The sequence below is a fragment of the Salvelinus alpinus genome, chromosome 20 (genome assembly GCF_045679555.1).
Source record: "Salvelinus alpinus chromosome 20, SLU_Salpinus.1, whole genome shotgun sequence".
NCBI classification, from domain to species: domain Eukaryota; kingdom Metazoa; phylum Chordata; class Actinopteri; order Salmoniformes; family Salmonidae; genus Salvelinus; species Salvelinus alpinus.
The window spans coordinates 46,357,085-46,379,200 of record NC_092105.1 but is presented as its reverse complement, the minus strand read 5'-3'; the positions used below and the strand labels follow the sequence as shown (position 1 = coordinate 46,379,200).

General features: G+C 44.8%; 1 protein-coding gene across 2 annotated transcripts in view; it reads left to right on the top strand.

Moving 5' to 3' along the window:
* The window catches only part of LOC139547001 (inactive dipeptidyl peptidase 10-like), a 323,183-nt gene that overhangs the window by 131,771 nt on the left and 169,296 nt on the right, over positions 1 to 22,116 (top strand). The window contains exon 1 of one of the 2 annotated variants that reach the window (XM_071356028.1): positions 5,192 to 5,679. The exons of the other annotated variant lie outside the window; for it this stretch is intronic. Within the exon in view, the coding sequence (XP_071212129.1) occupies positions 5,614 to 5,679 (66 nt within the window). The 5' untranslated portion in view covers positions 5,192 to 5,613. Of the gene's footprint in view, positions 1 to 5,191; positions 5,680 to 22,116 lie in introns of those variants that run through there. 2 annotated transcript variants of the gene reach the window in all.

Genomic DNA, 22,116 nt, shown 5'->3' with positions numbered 1-22,116 from the left:
TGGACGCTTCGTGCCATGGATCATCACTGGAGGCTTCTTGCCATGGATCATCACTGGAGGCTTCGTGCCATGGATCATCACTGGAGTGGATAGACACACAGGAGGCCTGGCTCTGGGAGAAGGCACAGGACTCACCAGGCTGGGGAGACATGCAGGAGGGTTAGGGCTTAGCACAGGCCCAGGACTCACCAGGCTGGGGAGACATGCAGGAGGCCTCTTCCTTGGCCGAGGCACCGGATACACTGGGCCGTGGAGGCGCACTGGCGGTCTCGAGCGCAGAGCTAGCACATCTCGTCCTGGCTGGATACACCCTGTAGCCCGGCAAGTGCGGGGAGCTGGAACAGGCTGCATTGGGCTGTGCTGGCGAACCGGGGACACCGTGCGTAGGGCTGGTGCAGGATAACCCGGGCCGAGGAGACGCACTGGAGGCCAGATGCGCTGAGCCGGCACCATCCTTCCTGGCTCGATGCCCACTCTAGCCCGGCCGATGCGAGGAGCTGCGATGTAGCGCACCGGGCTATGAGTGCGCACTGGGGACACCTTGCGCGTCACCGCATAACACGGTGCCTGCCCGGTCAATCTCTCCCCACGGCAAACACGAGGAGTTGGCTCAGGTCCTCGAGCCAACTCCTCGTAGCGTCGCCGCTCCGCCTTAGCTGCCTCCAGCTCCTCTTTTACTCTCCCGTCTGTGCCCAGGGTCCCTTGCCGTCCAAGATTTCCTCCCATGTCCAGGAGTCCATTACACCACGCTGCTTGGTCCTGTGGTGGTGGGTAGTTCTGTAACGATGTTCGTCTGAGGAAGAAGGAGTAGACCAAAGCGCAGCGTGGTACGTGTTCATGATGTTTATTATCACCTGAACACTGAAACAAAACAAAAGTGGAACAAAACGCAACAGTTCTGTCAGGTACTCATACAAAACAGAAAACATAGAACGCACAACATAGAATGCCCACCCCAACTCACGCCCTGACCAAACCAAAATAGAGACATAAAAAGGATCTCTAAGGACAGGGCGTGACGGACACTTAGTGTATTTGAGTATTTTCCAATATTTTCTGACTCAAATATACTCTCATGCATTTAACCCAGGTATTTGTTGTATAGCATAGTATTTGAATAGGTGTTTGTGTAACGGTTTTCTAGATCTTCCTCCTCCTCAGACGAGGAGAGGAGAGAAGGATCGGAGGACCAATACGCAGCTAGGTATGATGACATAATATTTATTAAACAAAACAGACGAAAACGAACTATACTTGATATAACTACAAAACAACAAACGAAGTAGACAGACCTGGTGCGACGAACTTACATGTAACACGAAGAACGCAATAACAGGAAAACTGACTACATAAAACGAATGAACAAACAAAACCGAAAACAGTCCCATGTGGCGTAACATACAGACACTGACACAGGAGACAACCACCCACAAACAAACACTGTGAAACTACCTACCTTAATATGATTCTCAATCAGAGGAGATGAAAACCACCTGCCTCTAATTGAGAACCATATTAGGTACCCATTCACCAACATAGAAACAGAAAACATAGACTGCCCACCCAAACTCACGTCCTGACCAACTAACACATACAAAACTAACAGAAAACAGGTCAGGAACGTGACAGTTTGAACACACTGCAACTGACTATTTGTTTTTGTTTTTTACAAATAACGAAATACACAAAAAGTACTTGTTTTGAAAATACTCAAATACCCTCGAAAAAGTATTTGAAATAGTAGATCCTCAAATACACATGTATTTGAACCCAAGTCTGATCATTCGGAAATTTCTTCCACATATTTCCATTATGCTCTGACTGTTTTCCCACTCATATTGTCAGAGAGCTGGAATAAAAGAAAAGTACAGTATAAGCCTTGTAAAAGTATTCAGACCTGTCACGTATACTCCCTCTCCGGCCTCTAGGTCATCAGGCTGCTGATTATTGCGCACCCCTGTCACCATCGTCTCGCGCACCTGTGCCTCATGACACTCACCTGGACTCCATCATCTCCTTGATTATCTTCCCTATATCTGTCACTCCCATTGGTTCTTTCCTCAGGTGTTATTGACTCTGTTTTCATGTCTGTGCGCTGTTTGTGTTTCGTGTTCATTGTTTTTTTATTTTATTAAAACACTCACTCCCTGAACTTGCTTCCCGACTCTCAGCGCACTCGTTACAAGACCCTTTGGATTTCTTCACATTTTAGTGTGTTACAAGCTGGGATTAAAATGGATTTAATTGTATTTTTTTGTCAACAATGTACACAAAATAAAATAAAATAAATCATAAATAAAATATTTTTGTTGCAAAAGCATTCAGACCCTTTGTTTATGCAAGCCTAAATTAGTTCAGTAGTACAATTAGTCTTAACAAATCACATAATAAATGACATGGACTCCCTCTGTGTGAAATAATAGGGGTTGACATGTTTTTTTAATAACTAACCCTTTCTTCTGTCCTCCATACATACAACATCTGTATGGTCCCTCAGTCAAGTATTGAATTTCAAGTACATATTCAACTTTAAAGACCAAGGAGCTTTTCAAAAGACTCATAAAGAAGGGCAACGATTGGTAGATCGGTAACAATAACAAATCAAACACTGAATATCTCTTTAAAAACTCTTAAGGATCCAACCCTTTTTTTCAATTTTCACCAAAAATGACATACCCAAATCTAACTGCCTGTAGCTCAGGACGTGAAGCAAGGATATGCATATTCTTGATACCATTTGAAAGGAAACACCTTGTGGAGAATAATATGAAAATAATGTAGGAGAATATAACACATTGGAACGGGTAAAAGCAAAAACATGCGCTTGTTTTGTTGTTGTACCATCATATTTGAAATGTAAGAGAAAGGCCATAATGTATTATTCCAGCTCAGGCACAATTTCGATTTTGTGTATGTGCAAAGTTTTAGACTGATCCAATGAACCATTGCATATCTGTTCAAAATGTTGTATCAAGACTTCCCAAATACATGTTCAAGTTCATAATTGTGCACTCTCCTCAAACAATAGCATGGTATTCTTTCACAGTAATATCTACTGTAAATTGGACAGTGCAATTAGATTAACAAGAATTTTAGCTCTCTGCCCATATCCGATATGTCTACGTCCTGGGAATTTTGTTTGTTACTTACAACCTCATGCTAATCACATTAGCCTATAGTAGCACAATCGTCCTGAAGGGAGGGAGGGAGGGGGGGGGGGGGGGTGGATCCCGTAGAGGTCAATCATGGTCAAGTTAATAATTATGCTGTGGATTATGTATTAACCCACCCAGACACATCAAATATACAGTTGTCCTTCTAAACTGAGCTGCAGGACAGAAATTAAACTGCTCAGTGATGTTACCATGAGGACATTGGTGATTTTAAAACAGCTACAGAGTTCAATTGCTGTGACAGGAGAAAACTGAGGATGGATCAATAACATTGTAGTGACTCACAATAATGACCTAAGTGACAGAGTTAAAAGAAGAATACAAATATACAGACTAAAAATATTCCAAAACATGCATCTTGTATGCAACAAAGCACTAAAGTAATACTGCAAAACAATTGTTAAGGAATACACTTTGTGACCTTAATGCAAAGCCTTATGTTTGGGGCAAATCCAACACAACACATCTGCCTCCTTATTTTCATGCATGGTGGTGGCTGCATCATGGTATGGGTATGCTTGTCATCAGCAAATACTGGGGAGTTTTTCAGGATAAAAATAAACGGGATGGAGCTAAATACTGGCAAAATCCTAGTGGAAAACCTGCTTCAGTCTGCTTTACACCACAGACTGGGAGAGGAATTCACCTTTAATAAGCAAGACAATGACCTACAACAAAAGCTCAAATCTAAACTGGAGATGCTTACCAAGAAGACAGTGAATGTTCCTGAGTTGCCAAGTTACAGTTTTCACTTAAATCTGCTTGAAAATCTATGGGAATTTTAGAAAATTGCTGTATAGCCATGATCACCAACATCTTGACAGAGCTTGAAGAACTTTGAAAAGAATAATGGGAAAATGTTTCACTATTCAGGTGTACAAAGCACTTAGAAACTCACCCAAGAAGACTCACAGCTGTAATCAATGCCAAAGGTGTTTCTAACATGTACTGACTCAGGGAGCTGAATACTTATGCAAGACTATATTTTAGTTATTACATTTGTATTACTCTTTATTACAGAGTATGTTGTGTAGATTGTTAGCAAAAATGTTTAATGAAATCCATTTTAATCCCACTTTGTAACACAATAAAATGTGAAGAAATCCAAGCGTCTGAATAATGTTGCAGTGCACTGTATATATTTGTTTGCAACGTCAATTGCAGGTATAAAGCTTCTTGATCGAAGCCTGGCTCGAGCGCGGTAGATAGAGTATGGAGGCACTGATTTAAGTGATTAAACACTATCTATTCTTTATTTCAGAGGTGGCTGGCTCATGTTGACAAAGGTTTTAATTGTGTGGGGCTTCTTGTAATTTCCCAACCAGCCTATAACCTTGTCAAAAATGTTTCTCTCAAACGCTACAGTGAGTTTGATGTAGCTGTCTTCAGATTGGCATAGCCGATTGTACAAATGCACAGGCCAATCAACAAAAAAAATGGACAAGAAAACGATCAAACAATTTTAAGCTCCACACTAACCAAGAGCCGCTTCCCTTAAAACATATTCGACCAAAAATAAATGAACTCAGATTACGTCAGTGATCATTCCTTTTTTGACGGGGTGGTATCGTAAAAGCAGGATGTGGTCGTTGTGCGTGACAGCGCGTTTGCACTCAATGGAGATAAATGCGGGTCACGGTTCAGGTCTTCAGCACCATGGACAGCACGCACAAAGCTCAGTTGCTGAACATGATTTATGATTCAAACTGATACATATTAACCAACCAAAAGCTATAGGCCGACATTACACTGCAGCCTACCACTACTACCATCAACTGTAGCCTTCACGCATAATGGGCAAACTAGTAGGACTTGTAATGGCTATATTCTGAAATAGTACAACTAAAAGATGTGGAAATAACATGCCCATTTGAGCTCTGTTGGGTCTTCATTAAGTGTATATTATGTCAAACACGTAATCACACCCCCACCCATTTTGCCGTGGGAACGCATCAGACCACTCCGATGCCCCTTCCCCTCCTCCCCCTCCCAGTTCCCCAACCACACCATCACCATGGATCACACAGACAGACAAGGAGCGAGTAGTCAAGATCCCCTCGTTTGTCGCTTGCAGAAAGAGAGAGGGCTATAGGCAGCCGGTCTACTTGATATGTTTCTGTGTATTTATTATTATTATTCTGACGACTGAATATTTTTGCCCTCTCTATTTCACATAATAAGGAGAGACAACCAGCATTAGAAGGGTTCTTGTCAGACGTTCTAAGACTTCGCAGAATTCATTCGTGACGGACCACATTGCTGCATGCCTCCTGCTTAATTAAGATTCTGCAATTGATAAACCGGCGCCTAAACTTACCAGGCAGTACTAGGACACCGCGATCGCCGTTTTGACTAATCCACGGGGCAGTGGGATCTGACTGCAGCGCATCTTTAGGATTCTCAGCGAGTTGACTCCAAGTTCTATTACAAGGAGTTTACAATGACAGCCACGAAGGAGCCGCAGCCGAATCAGAGACAGAAGCAACCGCCGAAGGATGACGAGGAGGTGGGCTTGCCGGTCTATCTATTTGCAATGATCTGTGGTTAGGCCATTGAAGAGTTAATGAGCTCATTTCTATTCTTTGATAATACATTATCCATCTAGTTTGTGCATTCTAGACTACAAGGTCAGTTAGGCTAGAATTCTAAAATTGGATGGCCGCAAATGAATGCCGGTTGTTGTGTGTGGCAGTGTGTTAGAAATAGGGGTCATATAACACCTGAATATCCCTACTTTCTATATTTTTGAACATTTCATATTCAGGAACATATTTCCTAGTCTACAGCAAGGAAGTGCAGTGATGTGTCTTTCATTGGATATGTTGCGTCTTCACTGTCTGCTCTTAGAGAGCCTGTGTCTTATTTACCCTATCAGTGATTGCTTTCTGTCCACGCGCTCCCTATTGTGCGTGAATATCGCAAGACAAGATTCTTGACTTATCAATTAGTGACTCTGTAAGAAGACCTCGTCAGTTGTCAAGCCCGAGAATAATGAGTGCTCGCGTAGGAGGGGGTGACCGCACGGCGTGCGTGCTCGGCGGCTCGCGAGAGATTGTAATTCAACCTTTGCCTCCTAACAGCTGTCCGCAACACAACAACTTGACAGAGAACAGCCGCGGAGAATCACTCTGAGAAGAGTCTACGGAGCAACTCACACACACACACACACACACCGCACAAGACGTGCAGCAGCTCACCTCAGTAACTGTTTTCTGTATTTTGGGCACGTCAACCACAATTATCCGAGAGGCAGGGCTTTCTTGTCAGTGTGTTCATGCAGTACAAATAGCCCTCAGTGTACCAGTCCGCATCGGCAATGCTTTTTTTTCCGGAATTTGTTATGTTTCTAGTTAAGAATTTCAAGGTGCGATATCTCTGAATGGAAGAATTGGTGGAGCATTAACTTGACAACTAGGTCGGTACTTCTAGTTACGTCAACTCTGGGCGCTAATAATTGATTTTGCCTCCCTAAATGTTTAAATACCCCTACGTGTTGCACCCGGCAAAGGGATCTTCCAGACCATTGCTATCTATCTGTTTTGACGTGGGAGGTATCTTACTGTATATTATGCCCAACATCTGTGGCCACCACCATGTCAATTTTATATGCCACATTTCCGGTGTCCCTTGTGTTGGGGTCTTGCGGGGTTCAACACCACGGGCAGAACCCATATATAGTCCTATTACTAGACATCTAAGACTCTGTGCAAATATTCCTATTGTGCTGAGGTATCTTTTATGTTGTTGTAATTACAATAAAATACTGTGAAATACCAACCTCTCCCCTCAATGAATTTCAGTCTGAACGGAAAGTCAACCACACTGTAAAAGATACCAACATCTTTAATTGTATCTCTGAAATGCTGTTTTTCCCAAACCCTGAAAACTCCTGCTTTGATTGAATGATGTTGTGTTAGGGGTACCATTGCATTTCCAGACTTGGGTTCAAGTAGTATTTGATATTTATGGGATTTGAATGGGCCTGTCCGGAGTGACAGATGGGCAGAGGTGGCACTTTTTTTTCTCACTTTTAATTGGTTCAATTGTACCAGGCATGCTCAATCAAGTGCATCACATATTTAAAAGTAAATAGATACTACTTGAACTGAGGTATGACTAATTCATTGCATGACAAACATGCAGTACACTGTAAAGGGGTTACCATGAATTTGACAGCAATTCACAGGCAGCTCAACAATGCAGCATAATTTACAGTATGCTGCAGTAAAACATTTCAGAGGTTTTTTACTCGTGATAATATCTCAAATTATCGTATAATTTACAGTGTAGGCTTACACTGTAAAGGGGTTGCCATGAATTCGACAGGAATTTACAGGCAGCTCATGGCAAGTAAAATGCAATATTTCATATTACAGTACACCTACTGTAATATAAATACGGTATCAAAAGTAGAAATGCTACCGTAATTAGATTTAATTAATTAATGGATGAATTCATCAAATTCATTGAGTGGAGGGGTTGTATTTCACTTGATTTTAAGGTAATTACAAGGGATTGGTGCAAGTAGGTTGGCTGCTAGGTAAAGTGTTTACACATTATAGCATATTAATGAATAGTTGGTGTTTTATATCACTTGCAACTCTAGAGGCCTTAACAAAAGGTTACAAACTGGCAGCGACTACAGGGCAAAACAGACCAAAAGAACATGGCAAAATACTCAACCGTTTAAGGCTTGGGCCACTTCAACGGTTTAAGACTTGCTGCCACTTCAATCTGTCCCTTAAAAATATAACAAGGCACACCTCAAAATAGGTTAATGAGCCAGAAACAACAATACCATGCATACACTAGTGGTCAAAAGGTTGTTGGGGCACTAAAGATACGGTACGGTACTGTATTCTGTGGGGTGGAATTACAGTACCTTTTCAATTACAGCAATTTCCCCACAATGTACCATCATTTACAGTATGCTGTAGTAAAACGTTTCAGAGATTTTTACTGTTGGTAATACCTAATATTACAGTTTAAATTACAGTTTCCATTACAATGTGTCACAGAATTGTAGTGATACGCAATGCCACAAAGGCCATTTTTTTCCAGAGATTTTGTGAGGCAATAACTGCACCTGACTCTCTGATAGCCCTAGCAGATCAACCATCCACAACATTTATTGAGTGCATTGAGAGATATACAAATAGAGAAGAAAAACTTTTGGATATTTCATTATTATCTAGTTCCATTTCACTGTTAGAGACGTAGCTTAACTATAACTTAAATGCAATGGTTTTCACAGCTTTGTTTTCATTATCAAGAAAGTACCATTGTTTCCTAATGTTGTTTTCAACTTTCCCTTTTTGTTCTTTATTATATATCAGTTGCAGGGGGATGGATCGTCTTTAAAAAAAAACATTTTTACATGAAGCCAAGTGAAACATGACTTCTTGATGGGTCTTGAGAATCATATACATCTGTGTAAACTTTTGCATATTTTATTTGCTCTTTCAGTGACATTCAAGTCATCACGGTTAGGTAAGCATATTATGAAAGAAAATAGTCAAGCAACCTGTAACGTTAAAATGAATTCTTAAGTTTACTACAAAATCACTGGAATTGATATATTTGAAAGTGAGAGCTGGCTTCGGACAATACGATAATGTATTTTCCATGTGGAGAGCCCTTATGAAACAAAGACAGTGAAACTCCACAGCCAAGGAGTCACTAAAAAGATACTGAGATAATTGGCATCTTTATGACTCATAGCTTTGTCAATGCAACCATAGACACGCAGGTTGACCTTGAGACTGACTTTGGTGTGAACTCGTCTCAAGGGCCTCTCATTGCAGTCAGTGGGTGTGTTGTGTTACAACCTGCTCAGACATCCACTACACTGTGGACAAAGGCACGCAGAGAAATCAATGCCTCACCATTGTGAGTAAGAGAAGGGCTTTCACACGCCACGATCCCCTGTTCTGCCCTTGTACCTCACACTAACGGACAAGGAGTCTGTCACTGTCTGAAGTGGAAAGGAGAAGAGTAGGAGAACGAATAGGATAACCAGAGGAGAGGGGAGCACTAGAAAAAATATTTAGCTAGTTCTACTTAAGAAAATGAGGCTAATTGCATCAGCTATTTATTTGCATCGGCTATTTGTATCAGCTTTTTTAGTATTTCCAACTTTAGTTATTTTCATGTATAATATACTTCACTTTTAATGTTTCACAAACACAAATACTGTATTATATCCATAAAAAAATAGTTTAGATTAAACTTAATTTGATAAATTCCAAAACTATTAGTATACATTAGATTTACTTTAAATATACTTAAGTTTCAAAAGTAAATGTAATTGCTCAAATATACCTAAGCATCATAAGTAAAAGTAAAATGCCAAGAGTGTACAAAGCTGTCAACCTGGCAAAGGGTGGCTATTTGATTTGTTTAAAAGTTTTTGGGTTACTATATGATTCCATATGTGTTACTTCATAGTTTTGATGTCTTCACTATTATTCTACCATGTAGAAAATAATCAAAATAAAGAAAAACCCTTGAATGAGTAGGTGTTCTAAAACTTTTGACCGGTAGTCTCTATATTTTTTCTGTACCGCTTTTTCACCCCAATTTCATGATATCCAATTGGTAGTTAGACTCTTGACCCATCTCTGCAACTCCCATACAGACTCGGGAGAGGCGAAGGTCGAGAGCCATGCATCCACCGAAATATAACCTTGCCAAGCTGCACTGCTTCTTGACACACTGCTCGCTTAATCCGGAAGCCAGCCGCACCAATATGTAGAAGAAAACACTGTCCAACTGGCGACCGTGTCAGCATGCATGTGCCCGGCCCGCCACAGGAGTCGCTAGAGTGCGATGGGTCAAGGACATCCTGGCCGGCCAAACCCTCCCCTAACCCAGACGATGCTGGGCCAATTGTGCGCCGCCTCATGGATCTCCGGGTTGCAACACAGCCCAGGCTCAAACTCAGATCTATAGTGATACTTCTAGCACTGCGATGCAGTGCCTTAGACCACTGCGCCAATCGGAAGGAGATTCTACCTTAATTCTGTTACTAAACTTCGCATCTGCAGAGTTCTTCCAGTAAATGTGTTTTTGTGAAATGTTCTGTGTACATGTTTTAAAGTAGTCTTTGTGCATAGAGTTGTATGGTTTGTTAAACTCAGATTTTTTTTTTGTTCGTCATATATTTTAAAGTGAAACATCTGAGTCTTAGTGTATTTCCGTTATCGTGGTATTGCCCACACTGGAAAAAAAACGGTATAATCAACAGTAACATATTATTGCTATTTTACATGCATTGCTTTGCTTATGACGTGCAGTTTTATATTATATAAAAGGTCTACAATCAGAAAGGTACATCATAAAAATAAAACACTTTCCATTGATAAAGGTAAACCAAGCACACACATAATAGGAGCTTCATGTAAAACACAGGGCCCCTATGGAAAAAAGGTGAATTGCAACATCACTTAGCCTGAGTTCAAACCACTCTCCCCCTTCCCTCCCCACCCCATACAATAGATTACAGTACCAGTAATGGTACCGTCAATGGATTACCGGATTACCGGCATTGTTACCATAAAACTGTTTTGTTTACAGTAACTTAATGTGAGCCAGTTACCTGTAAGTTACTGTAAAACTACGGTAATCATTATCATATTTCCCAGCATGCTCTGAATCCTTCGACCAGGATTTGGGGGTATTTTGTGAAATGTAATGGAATTTTGCATCCCTGCTTTATGTGGATTGTAACATGCTGACCACACCTCTCGCTTCGCCTGCGCGAGCGTTGCAAAATAAATTTAAACACAAGTTATTCACTTATTGCAAACACACTGCTCGCACGCGCCAACGAGCGTCTGCATTGCCAAGCGCTAAAATAGAAGTCAGTTCTATTTGTGACGCTGAACGCGGTGCAAGTCCTGCCTCTCCCATCTTCTCATTGGTTTATAGAAGCAGATACCCACGTGCTATCTCCTCATTGGTTAAACCCACTTGGGTGATTGAAAGAAGAATTTGGTCGGTCGTCATGGTAACTATGAAAGTTAGATGCCATTCTCCATTTAAAGTCCAAAGATGAAAAGGCCTGGAAGGAGGAGAGATAACTAAAAACGATTCGGTTGACCGTTTTATGTGTGGATTAGTAGTCGGAGTACCTTGTCCATTTTAGGTAAAATAACAACTCAACGTTTATATCCCAGGACAAATTAGCTAGCAACAGCAAACTAGCTAAATAGCAAAACTTAGCTAGCAACTGCTAGCTACCTAGCTAAATTGACATACATTTTCAATGCTTTTCGACCTGTCCCTAAATTAATATAATTGATTCAGAGTTTGTTTTGATATTTCAACCTGTGTGTCGTGATCGCGTTTGGTGTGGGGGGACAAAATCAATTTGCGCATGATGGTGCACAGGCGTGGCTGGTTTGGGTACAGTGTAAAACATTAATGAGGCCTTATGCGTTAAATAATTACATTTTAATGAGAACATATTCACTTAGGATCTCACTTGGTGAAGGCCACAAGACTGAACATGGATGAATGCAACAACCATGTCTCTGCTGCTAACAAATACAATAATGAGTGGTAACTCAAAAATTAATTCCAAAGGCAAGGCATTTTGGGAAATATGCAAATAAGGCTTTGCAGTAGGAGTATGTTACCGTAAAATGACTACAGTAGCATTATTGGTAGTGTAAATCAATAACAGTAACAGTTTTGGATACCGTAAAATACGGTGTGGAAACATACTTTTCCTTTTTTGGGGGGATTGGGCCTTTGTTTTTAGGTAGTATTCAGTGGGTCAATATGTATGTGTTTGTTTTATGTGTGTTGGCATGGACAGGTTTGTCTACCAGGGATGGGTCAAATCCATTTAAATTCCAGTCAATTCAGGAACACAGAAATTATCTTTCATGTTTTTCAACAAGGAACATTTGGAATTAGATTTGGAGTTTGATTTACTTTCTGAATTGACTGGAATTGAAATGGAATTGACCCCAGCCCTGTTGTTGTCACGCCCTGACCTTAGAGAGCCTTTTTATTTCTCTATTTGGTTAGGTCAGGGTGTGATTTGGGTGGGCAATCTAGTTTTCTATTTCTTTGTTGGCCGGGTATGGTTCCCAAGGGCAGCTGTCTGTCGTTGTCTCTGATTGAGAATCATACTTAGGCAGCCTGTTTTCCACCCTAGTTTGTGGGATCTTGTTTTTGCACAGTTACTAGGTAGCCTGCAGAACGTTACGTTAGTTTATTCTTTTGTTGTTTTGCTGGTGTTCATCTTAATAAAGAAAGATTTACGCTTACCACAAACGGACCAAGCAGCGTGGCCAGGAAGAGCAGGGATCCTGGGCCCGGGAGAAAAATGACTGGAGGACATCATGGACATGGGAGGAGGTTATGGCAGGGGACAAGACCCTGCCATGGAAGCAGGCGGAGGCAGCGAAGGAGGACCAACGGCGACTCCGAAGTTCACAACCACGAAGGAAGCCCAAGAGGCAGCCCCCTAATTTCTTTTGAGGTGGAGGCACACGGGTTGGTCGGCGAAGCCGAGGGGCGAGTTTGAGAGCGAAGAGGAGTATTGGGATAGACTGAGCGAGGAGTATTGTGAGATGGTTGAGGGGAGTGATGAGGTAGAGTGGATGGTTTGGTCTCTGGTGCAAGACAGTCGCCGTGAGGAGCGTGGCACCAGTCAGGCACCATGTTTTGCGGAGATACACAATGTGTCTCCAGTGTGCATCCACAGCTCGGTACGTTCTGTGCCAGCTCCTCGCACTTGCCATGCGAAAGTGAGCACCCAGCCAGGACGGGTTGTGCCGGCTCAGCGCTCCTGGTCTCCAGTACGCCTCCTCGGTCCAGGATATCCTGCGCCTGCTCTACGCACTGTGTCACCAGTGCGCCTTCACAGCCCAGTGCGTCCTGTGCCAGCGCCTCGCACTTGCCGGGCTAAAGTGAGCATCCAGCCAGGACGCGTTGTGCCAGCTCTACGCTCCAGACCTCCAGTGCGTCTCCACGGTCCAGTATATCCTGCGCTGGCTCTACGCACTGTGTCGCCAGTGCGCCTTCACAGCCCAGTTCGTCCTGTGCCAGCATCCCGCACTTGCCGGGCTAAAGTGAGCATCCAGCCAGGACGCGTTGTGCCAGCTCTACGCTCCAGACCTCCAGTGCGCGTCCACGGCCCAGTATATCCTGCGCCGGCCATACGTACTGTGTCTCCAGTGCGCCTCCACAGTCCAGTACGTCCTGTGCCTCCTCCCCGCACTCGCCCTGAGGTGCGTATCATCAGCCCGGTGCCACCTGTACCGGTCCCACGCATCAGGCCTCCAGCGTGCCTCCTCAGTCCAGAGCTTCCGGCAACAGTCCCCAGTCCAGAGGTACCGGCGACAGTCCCCAGTCTAGAGCTTCCGGCGACAGTCCCCAGTCCAGAGCTACCGGCGACAGTCCCCAGTCCAGAGCTTCCGGCGCCAGTCCCCAGTCCAGAGCTTCCGACGACAGTTTCCAGTCCAGAGCTACCGGTGACGTTTCACAGTCCGGAACCTCCTGAGACGGTCTGCAGTCCGGAGTCTCCAGCGATGGTCTGCAGTCCGGAGTCTCCAACGACGGTCTGCAGTCCGGAGTCTCCGGCATCGGTCGGCAGTCCGGAGCCTCAGGCGTCAGTCGGCAGTCCGGAGCCACCGGCGACGATCCACGGTCCGGAGTCCCCGACGACGATCTACAGTCTGGTTCCTGCGGCGACGATCCACGGTCCGGTTCCACGGAAGCAGAGGGATCAGCAAGCGGAGTGGGGTCTACTCCCCGATCCGGAGCCGCCACCGAGGCTAGATGCCCACCCGGACCCTCCCTCATAGAGTCAGGTTTTGCGGCCAGCGTTTGCACCTTTGGGGGGGGGGGGGGTACTGTCACGCCCTGACTTTAGAGAGACTTTTTATTTCTCTATTTGATTAGGTCAGGGTGTGATTTGGGTGGGCATTCTAGTTTTCTATTTCTTTGTTGCCTGGGTATGGTTCCCAATCAGAGGCAGCTGTCTATCATTGTCTCTGATTGGGAATCATACTTAGGCAGCCTGTTTTCCACCCTAGTTTGTGGGATCTTGTTTTTACACAATTACTAGGTAGCCTGCAGAACGTTACGTTCGTTTATACTTTTGTTGTTTTGCTGGTATTCATCTTAATAAAGAAAGATGTACGCTTACTCCGCTGCGCCTTGGTCTCCTTCTATCAACGAGTGTAACAGTTGTCTACTTAAGTGATAATGCCTGAGAAGCCGGTGTTTGGAGGATATGTTGGCACGGCTGTTTTTGGCAAACATGCCAATATATCCTCCAAACACTTGCTTCGAGGTCATTATCACTTTTTTACAACGGGTTACCAACATATTCAAATAATACATATTTCATTAAAAACGGTATTTTGAAAAATGCATTCATATTATTTCATCCTTCCACAAGATTTCGTCCAGACATAATTCTGGGGTTGCTACCCAAGCCGGCTGGTCCTTCGTTCTTTCGGTTCGGTTGCCAGAGACGCCACCCAGTCATTCAGTCTTATTGTTCTGTATCTATGGACGTGACCCAGACATTCGTTCTAAATGTTCTATTGCCATACTGACTGGCAACGTTCTTAACCCTTGCTCGCTAGCTAGCCAACTACGGCTAATTTACAGTCACGTCAAACAGTGCAGCCAGAATAACAACAGTAGCAGCATTTGCATTTGTTTGAGCTGTTTTCTAGTGACATTTAATTGGATACATCCTTAACGATGAGCTAATGAGGCGTGATTTTGCCTGGCATAGAAAATGTGCTCACTCGGCAGGACACTGTGATTCAGAGTAGGAGCTAGCCACAACACAGCTAACACAATCACTTCAAACTGTACCTGGAAAGACTGCAAACTGACCTTTTTTCAGTCGACATTTCTTTGTATATATCCATAAAAAGGATGCCAGCTGATTCATGATTTCAACTGGCTGAGAAACGCTGCCTGCCTCTCTGTCTCGTCCCGATTCCCGCCACATCCATTGCTGGTATGGGACGGCTGGTGATTGAATTTGAATATTGAAACAACGTTGCAAATGACGGAGGGAAAGACAGCTTGTGTAATAATAGTTAAAATATTTTTTGTGTTCAGATGGGTTTCTGTCGTAGTGCCTAGAAGTTCAACCTGTTCTAAAAATATGTTGTCGGACTCTGATCTATGTACAGTATATCCTTTTCCATCATGATTACTATGTGTCCACTCGTGACATGGGTGCAGATGCCTAAAGACGTGCCTAGTATTAGTTTAGTATAGCTGGTACTCAAAATATTCTTAGGACATTCACATGTATTCTAGAGGTCATCGCTATATGAGCCACGTTACAATTCCCACTTTGCGTGATGCCTAGTGTGTTTGCCTTTCACGCCAGTGTGCCAGGTTAGCTTCCTTACCCTGCAGTTCGCTACGGTGTGTACTTAGTTCATTATCTATCTTACAGTCCTGGGAAAACATGTTTTCTGCTCATCCAGGGGTTTTGTGAGTTTTTAGGGAAGTATGGGATTGATCTGTTGCCCAGCAGTATATCATCAAAGGGCAACTGTATTGACATGACTTTACTGTCATGAGAAAGGCTAGGAGTGTGTGTGTGTGTGTGTGTGTGTGTGTGTGTGTGTGTGTGTGTGTGTGTGTGCGTGTGCGTGCGTGCGTGTGTGTGCGTGTGTGTGAGTGCAGTTTTGTGTGTGTGTGTCAGAAAGAGAGAGTGGCCTTCCACTTGTGCAGCGACTTACATAAGATGGGAAAATGAAAAAGATCTACCTGAGCTGTCTTTCTCCCCCAACTATCTACATAAATCTCAATGACAAAGTGTAACTTTTAGATATGTACTCCTCTAACTTATAAGGTCATACTTTACATCCTTAAAGTTATTCATAGACGCAATACATATTTGGTGAATAGTTGCCACGTTACCAAGCTACAGTTCATTTTAAAATAAATGCTTAGAGAGAGGTTGGAAATGTGAGCCAAACTCCTGGACCAGCAGACAGGGCTGAGGAACCGAAAGAGGAGATCAGTCGCATGAGCAGCCCTATAAATCCAACTCAAACGCCCACTGGCATTGTCCTTCGTCCTCGCCTTTCCGTTCTTAATTTGCCCCTCGCCGGTAATTTTAGAGCTCAGTGGCTGCTGGATGCCCTAATGTCACCTATGTCTCCAAAACATTTAGAGAGTGAAAGACTCTTTTGGCACACAGAGAAGGGCTATCTCCAAAAGTGCAGAGACTGTGTGTGACTGTGAGTGTGACTACAATCTTCCCTCAGACACATTCAGCTGTGTGTCAATGAGCTTATCTTGTGGATGGCTTCCCATTACAATTTTTGGTTACATTTGATTTCTCTAGAATAGATAAAAGACAGGTTTGTTATTCAGAGGGAAATGGCTGAATTCCTATTCACACCCTTGAGCATAATTTCACTAGTTCTACCCTAACCCTAACCTTAACCCCCCCTACCCTTACCCTATCCCCAACCCTTACCCACCTCTAACCTTAACCCTTAACTTAACCATTTTACATTTCAACTTCAATGGGGTAGGGATGTCCTAAGGATCTCTGATAGCATGGACAAATTTGACTAGTAATGTAGTCCGCTGTGTTTAATTGGCTTCAGTTCCATTTCACTGCAGGAGAGAAAAAAGCTTTAACACCTACCGTGTAATTTAAACCAAATCACAATTGAATGTGCGGTAGGGTAAAATTGATTCGGATATTCAAACCTGATTAATAGAATCACTGTACTGTCCTGCATATGCTTCTGCGGAGGTGGTCTGGGCATTATTCATACATTATATGGTCTTATACCGATGAATGCATCCTTTGAATGGTTACGTCCTTATTTGGCTTACTGCTGCTAGGAAACATTTGCTGTTTTGTGTACGTCATTGACTCTATTTGTATTTTTTGGACAACAGCATAGCGATTTCAAAATACTCCAAAATGAAACAAGAAGGTATTGTTTTAGAATGGAATTAACGGAGCTCCAATCTGACATCTGGTTTTATGTGTTATTTTCCTTTGAAAACAATGAACATCACTTGGCATAGGAGATAAGATTGTGAAGGAGTAGACATTCATAGCAGATCATGTGAGCTCCATTGAGTGCAACTGTCTCCTAGATTTCCATCCGGACTGAGACTCTTGACTTCAGTTGCGAGACAATGATTATCACATGAAGCATCACATATCTGTCGTTAGAGCTCTGATAAGCAAACAAGGAACCAAATGGGACACAATTTGTCAATAGCACAGCTGCAACACTCCACGTCTTCTGTGCTCAGCCACTCACATGAAAGACAAAACGGACTCCTAGATTGAGCTGGCTCACTGTCAATGTTGAGAATTGAGTTTCATCAGCGAAGGCCCGAGTCATGTTTCCCTTTGTGTGTCATGGGCATACTGGGTAAGAGTAGTTTATACATTAGAGCCCCACTGTGGCATATGGACAAGATCCGCCTGTGGAGGTGATCAATGTACATTTTTCGCTTCGACCTCAACCTCCTTCAGAAACGCATGGTCCCCAACTTGCACTTTGTACAAGGCTGCTGTGGTTTGAATGTTTTGGTTTCTTATTGGAACGTTTTGTCTGTCTTCTTTGGTCCAAAAATGTTTTCAGTTGATCTACTTCTCTCTGCAGCTTTAACTGTTGAAGGCATTTGTAAGGCATACACAGAACTTTGCAATCAGCAAGGTTCTGTGTGTAACGGCTGTTCTCCTCCTCGTCTGAGGAGGAGCATGGATCGGACCAAAACGCAGCTTGTGGAGAATACATGTAGATTTATTAAACAAGACGAACACGAAGCACACTTGAATAACTACAAAACAACAAAACGACGTAGACAGACCTGAACATGAGAACTTACAAAAACATGAAGAACGCACGAACAGGAACAGACTAAACAAACGAAACAGTCCCGTGTGGTAACAACACTGACACGGAAGACAATCATCCACAAACAAACGGTGTGAACAGCCTACCTTAATATGGTTCTCAATCAGAGGAAACGTAAAACACCTGCCCCTGATTGAGAACCATATCATGCTAATTACCAATGATCCCAACATAGAAACACATAACATAGAATGCCCACCCAGCTCACGTCCTGACCAACTAAACACATACTAAACAAAGGAAAATAAGGTCAGGAACGTGACAGTACCCCCCCCCCCCCAAGATGCGGACTCCGGCCGCAAAACTAAACCTATAGGGGAGGGTCTGGGTGGGCATCTGTCCACGGTGGCAGCTCTGGCTCTGGACGTTTTCCCCACCCCACCATAGTCAATCCCCGCTTCCGTAGCCTCCTCCCAATGGCCACCCTCCAAATGAACCCACCTGGATAAAGGGGCAGTACCGGACTAAGGGGCAACACCGGAATGAGGGGCAGCACCGGACTGAGGGGCAGCACCGGACTGAGGGGCAGCTCCGGACTGAGGGGCAGCTCCGGACTGAGGGGCAGCTCCGGACTGAGGGGCAGCTCCGGACTGTCTAACGGCTCTGGTTGGTCATGGCTGGCTGACGGCTCTGGCTGCTCATGGCTGGCTGACGGCTCTGGCTGCTCATGGCTGGCTGACGGCTCTGGCTGCTCATGGCTGGCGGACGGCTCTGGCTGCTCATGGCTGGCGGAAGGCTCTGGCTGCTCATGGCTGGCGGAAGGCTCTGGCTGCTCATGGCTGGCGGAAGGCTCTGGCTGCTCATGGCTGGCGGAAGGCTCTGGCTGCTCATGGCTGGCGGAAGGCTCTGGCTGCTCCTGGCTGGCGGAAGGCTCTGGCTGCTCCTGGCTGGCGGAAGGCTCTCGCTGCTCCTGTCTGGCGGAAGGCTCTAGCGGCTCCTGTCTGGCGGAAGGCTCTAGCGGCTCCTGTCTGGCGGAAGGCTCTAGCGGCTCCTGTCTGGCGGACGGCTCTAGCGGCTCCCGTCTGGCGGACGGCTCTAGCGGCTCCTGTCTGGCGGACGGCTCTAGCGGCTCCTGACTGGCGGACGGCTCTGAAGGCTCAGGACAGACGGGCGGCTTTGAAGGCTCAGGACAGACGGGCGGCTTTGAAGGCTCAGGACAGACGGGCGGCTTTGAAGCCTCAGGACAGACGGGCGGCTTTGAAGGCTCAGTACAGACGGGCAGCGCAGGCGGCGCTTGGCAGACGGACAGCTCAGACGGCGTTGGGCAGACGGGCAGTTCAGGCGCTGCTGGGCAGACGGCAGACTCTGGCCGGCTGAGGCGCACTGTAGGCTTGGTGCGTGGTGCCGGAACTGGTGGTACCGGGCTGGAGACACGCACCATAGGGCTAGTGCGTGCAGGAGGAACAGGGCTCTGGAGACGCACAGGAGGCTTGGTGCGTGGTTTTGGAACTGGTGGTACCGGGCTGGAGACACGCACCATAGGGCTAGTGCGTGGAGGAGGAACAGGGCTCTGGAGACGCACAGGAAGCCTGGTGCGTGGTGTAGGCACTGGTGGTACTGGGCTGGGGCGGGGAGGTGGCGCCGGATATACCGGACCGTGCAGGCATACTGGCTCCCTTGAGCACCGAGCCTGCCCGACCTTACCTGGTTGTATGCTCCCCGTAGCCCGACCAGTGCGGGGAGGTGGAATAACCCGCACTGGGCTGTGTTGGCGAACCGGGGACACCATGCGTAAGGCTGGTGCCATGTATGCCGGCCCGAGGAGACGCACTGGAGACCAGACGCGTTGAGCCGGCTTCATGGCACCTGGCTCAATGCCCAATCTAGCCCTACCAGTGCGGGGAGGTGGAATAACCCGCACCGGGCTATGCACACGTACAGGAGACACCGTGCGCTTTACCGCATAACACGGTGTCTGCCCGTACTCTCGCTCTCCACGGTAAGATCGGGAAGTTGGCGCAGGTCTCCTACCTGACTTCGCCACACTACCCTTTAGCCCCCCCCCCCCCCCCCCCCCCAAGACATTTTTGTGCTTGACTTACAGGCTTCCTACCGCGTCGTCGTGCTGCCTCCATTCGCCGGTATCCCTCCTCACACTGCGCCAGAGAATCCCAGGCGGGCTCCGGCACTCTCCTTGGGTCAATCGCCCACCTGTCGATCTCCTCCCAGGTTGTATAGCCCAGATCCTTCTCCTGCTTCCGTGCTGCCTCTTCATACCGCCGCCTCTCGGCTTTAGCTGCCTCCAGCTCTTCACGAGGGCGGCGATATTCTCCAGGTTGTGCCCATGGTCCCTTTCCGTCCAGAATTTCCTCCCATGTCCAGAAATCCTGCGATCGCTGCTGCTGCTTTTTCCCACGCCGCTTGGTCCTTGGTTGGTGGGTGATTCTGTAACGGCTGTTCTCCTCCTCGTCTGAGGAGGAGCATGGATCGGACCAAAACGCAGCTTGTGGAGAATACATGTAGATTTATTAAACAAGACGAACACGAAGCACACTTGAATAACTACAAAACAACAAAACGACGTAGACAGACCTGAACATGAGAACTTACAAAAACACGAAGAACGCACGAACAGGAACAGACTAAACAAACGAAACAGTCCCGTGTGGTAACAACACTGACACGGAAGTCAATCATCCACAAACAAACGGTGTGAACAGCCTACCTTAATATGGTTCTCAATCAGAGGAAACGTAAAACACCTGCCCCTGATTGAGAACCATATCAGGCTAATTACCAATGATCCCAACATAGAAACACATAACATAGAATGCCCACCCAGCTCACGTCCTGACCAACTAAACACATACTAAACAAAGGAAAATACGGTCAGGAACGTGACACTGTGCTCTTGAGGCCATCCATGGATGGACACCCAAGGTGTATATTAAATATATGATTGGGTAGTGTTGTGGTGTATGTTGTGGTGTGGGTAGCGTTGTGATCATTGGCAAATGTTCCGTTCTCAGAGAACTGGTGGCTCTTGGCTACAGTAGAATTGCATGCATGTCATTACAGAAATACTGTATGTGTAACATCTACACCTCTCTTGACTTGAGGCTTTTCACAGCTTGTCGAACTGTCATTCAATCTATTTTGAAGCAAAACACTCTATTAAGAATAACATACTACAGGCGGATATAATGAAAAATAATGAGTCATACTTTTCCAACAGTCATACAGTAGTTAGGGTTGAAAAGCAACTGGTAATTTACCAAAGTTACCAGAATCTTCAGTAAGTTTGTTAAAGCAATCTATCGTAACTTTGGTCATTTATACTGTGCCTTCAGAAAGTATTCACAACCCCTGATTTTCTACATTTTGTTGTGTTACAGCCTGAATTTAAAATGGGTTAAAATTGAAAATTGTTGTCACTGACCTACATACAAAACCCCCATAATATCAAAGTGGAATGATGTTTTTTCAATATTTTTTTACAAATTCATTCAAATGTAAAGTTGAAATGTCTTGAGTCAATAAGTATTCAACCCCTTTGTTATGGAAAGCCTAAATAAGTTCAGGAGTAAAAATTATCTTAAGCCCCTAGAGTCTATTGACCCACCGTTGCATCAATCTAAGAAACGTAATCAAAAAAATTCTCATCAAAATCCGTCAGTTTAAGCTAGAGATATCAGTTTTTTTGCATTGGCTCAATCGACCATCTACCGCATCCGCCTATGGCGGCCTTCCGCATATGCGGTGGAAGATGGCCTAGCTACGGCGTTGTCTGTCAGACCACAAGTGTCCCAGGACTCGTCTGATGGTAACCGGTACTGGTTTAAAAACTGAATGGAAGTATGGAGGTAGTTTTGTGCCTACCCAAAAAAAGGAGTTAAATATGTGTAAAATATATATATATACACTACTGTTCAAAAGTTTGGTGTCACTTAGAAATGTCCTTCTTTTTGTAAGAAAAAATAAATAAAATTGTCCATTAAAATAACATCAAATTGATCAGAAATACAATGTAGACATTGTATTTGTAAATGACTATTGTAGCGGGAAAGGGATGATTTTTAAAGGAATATCTACATAGGCGTACAGAGGCCCAT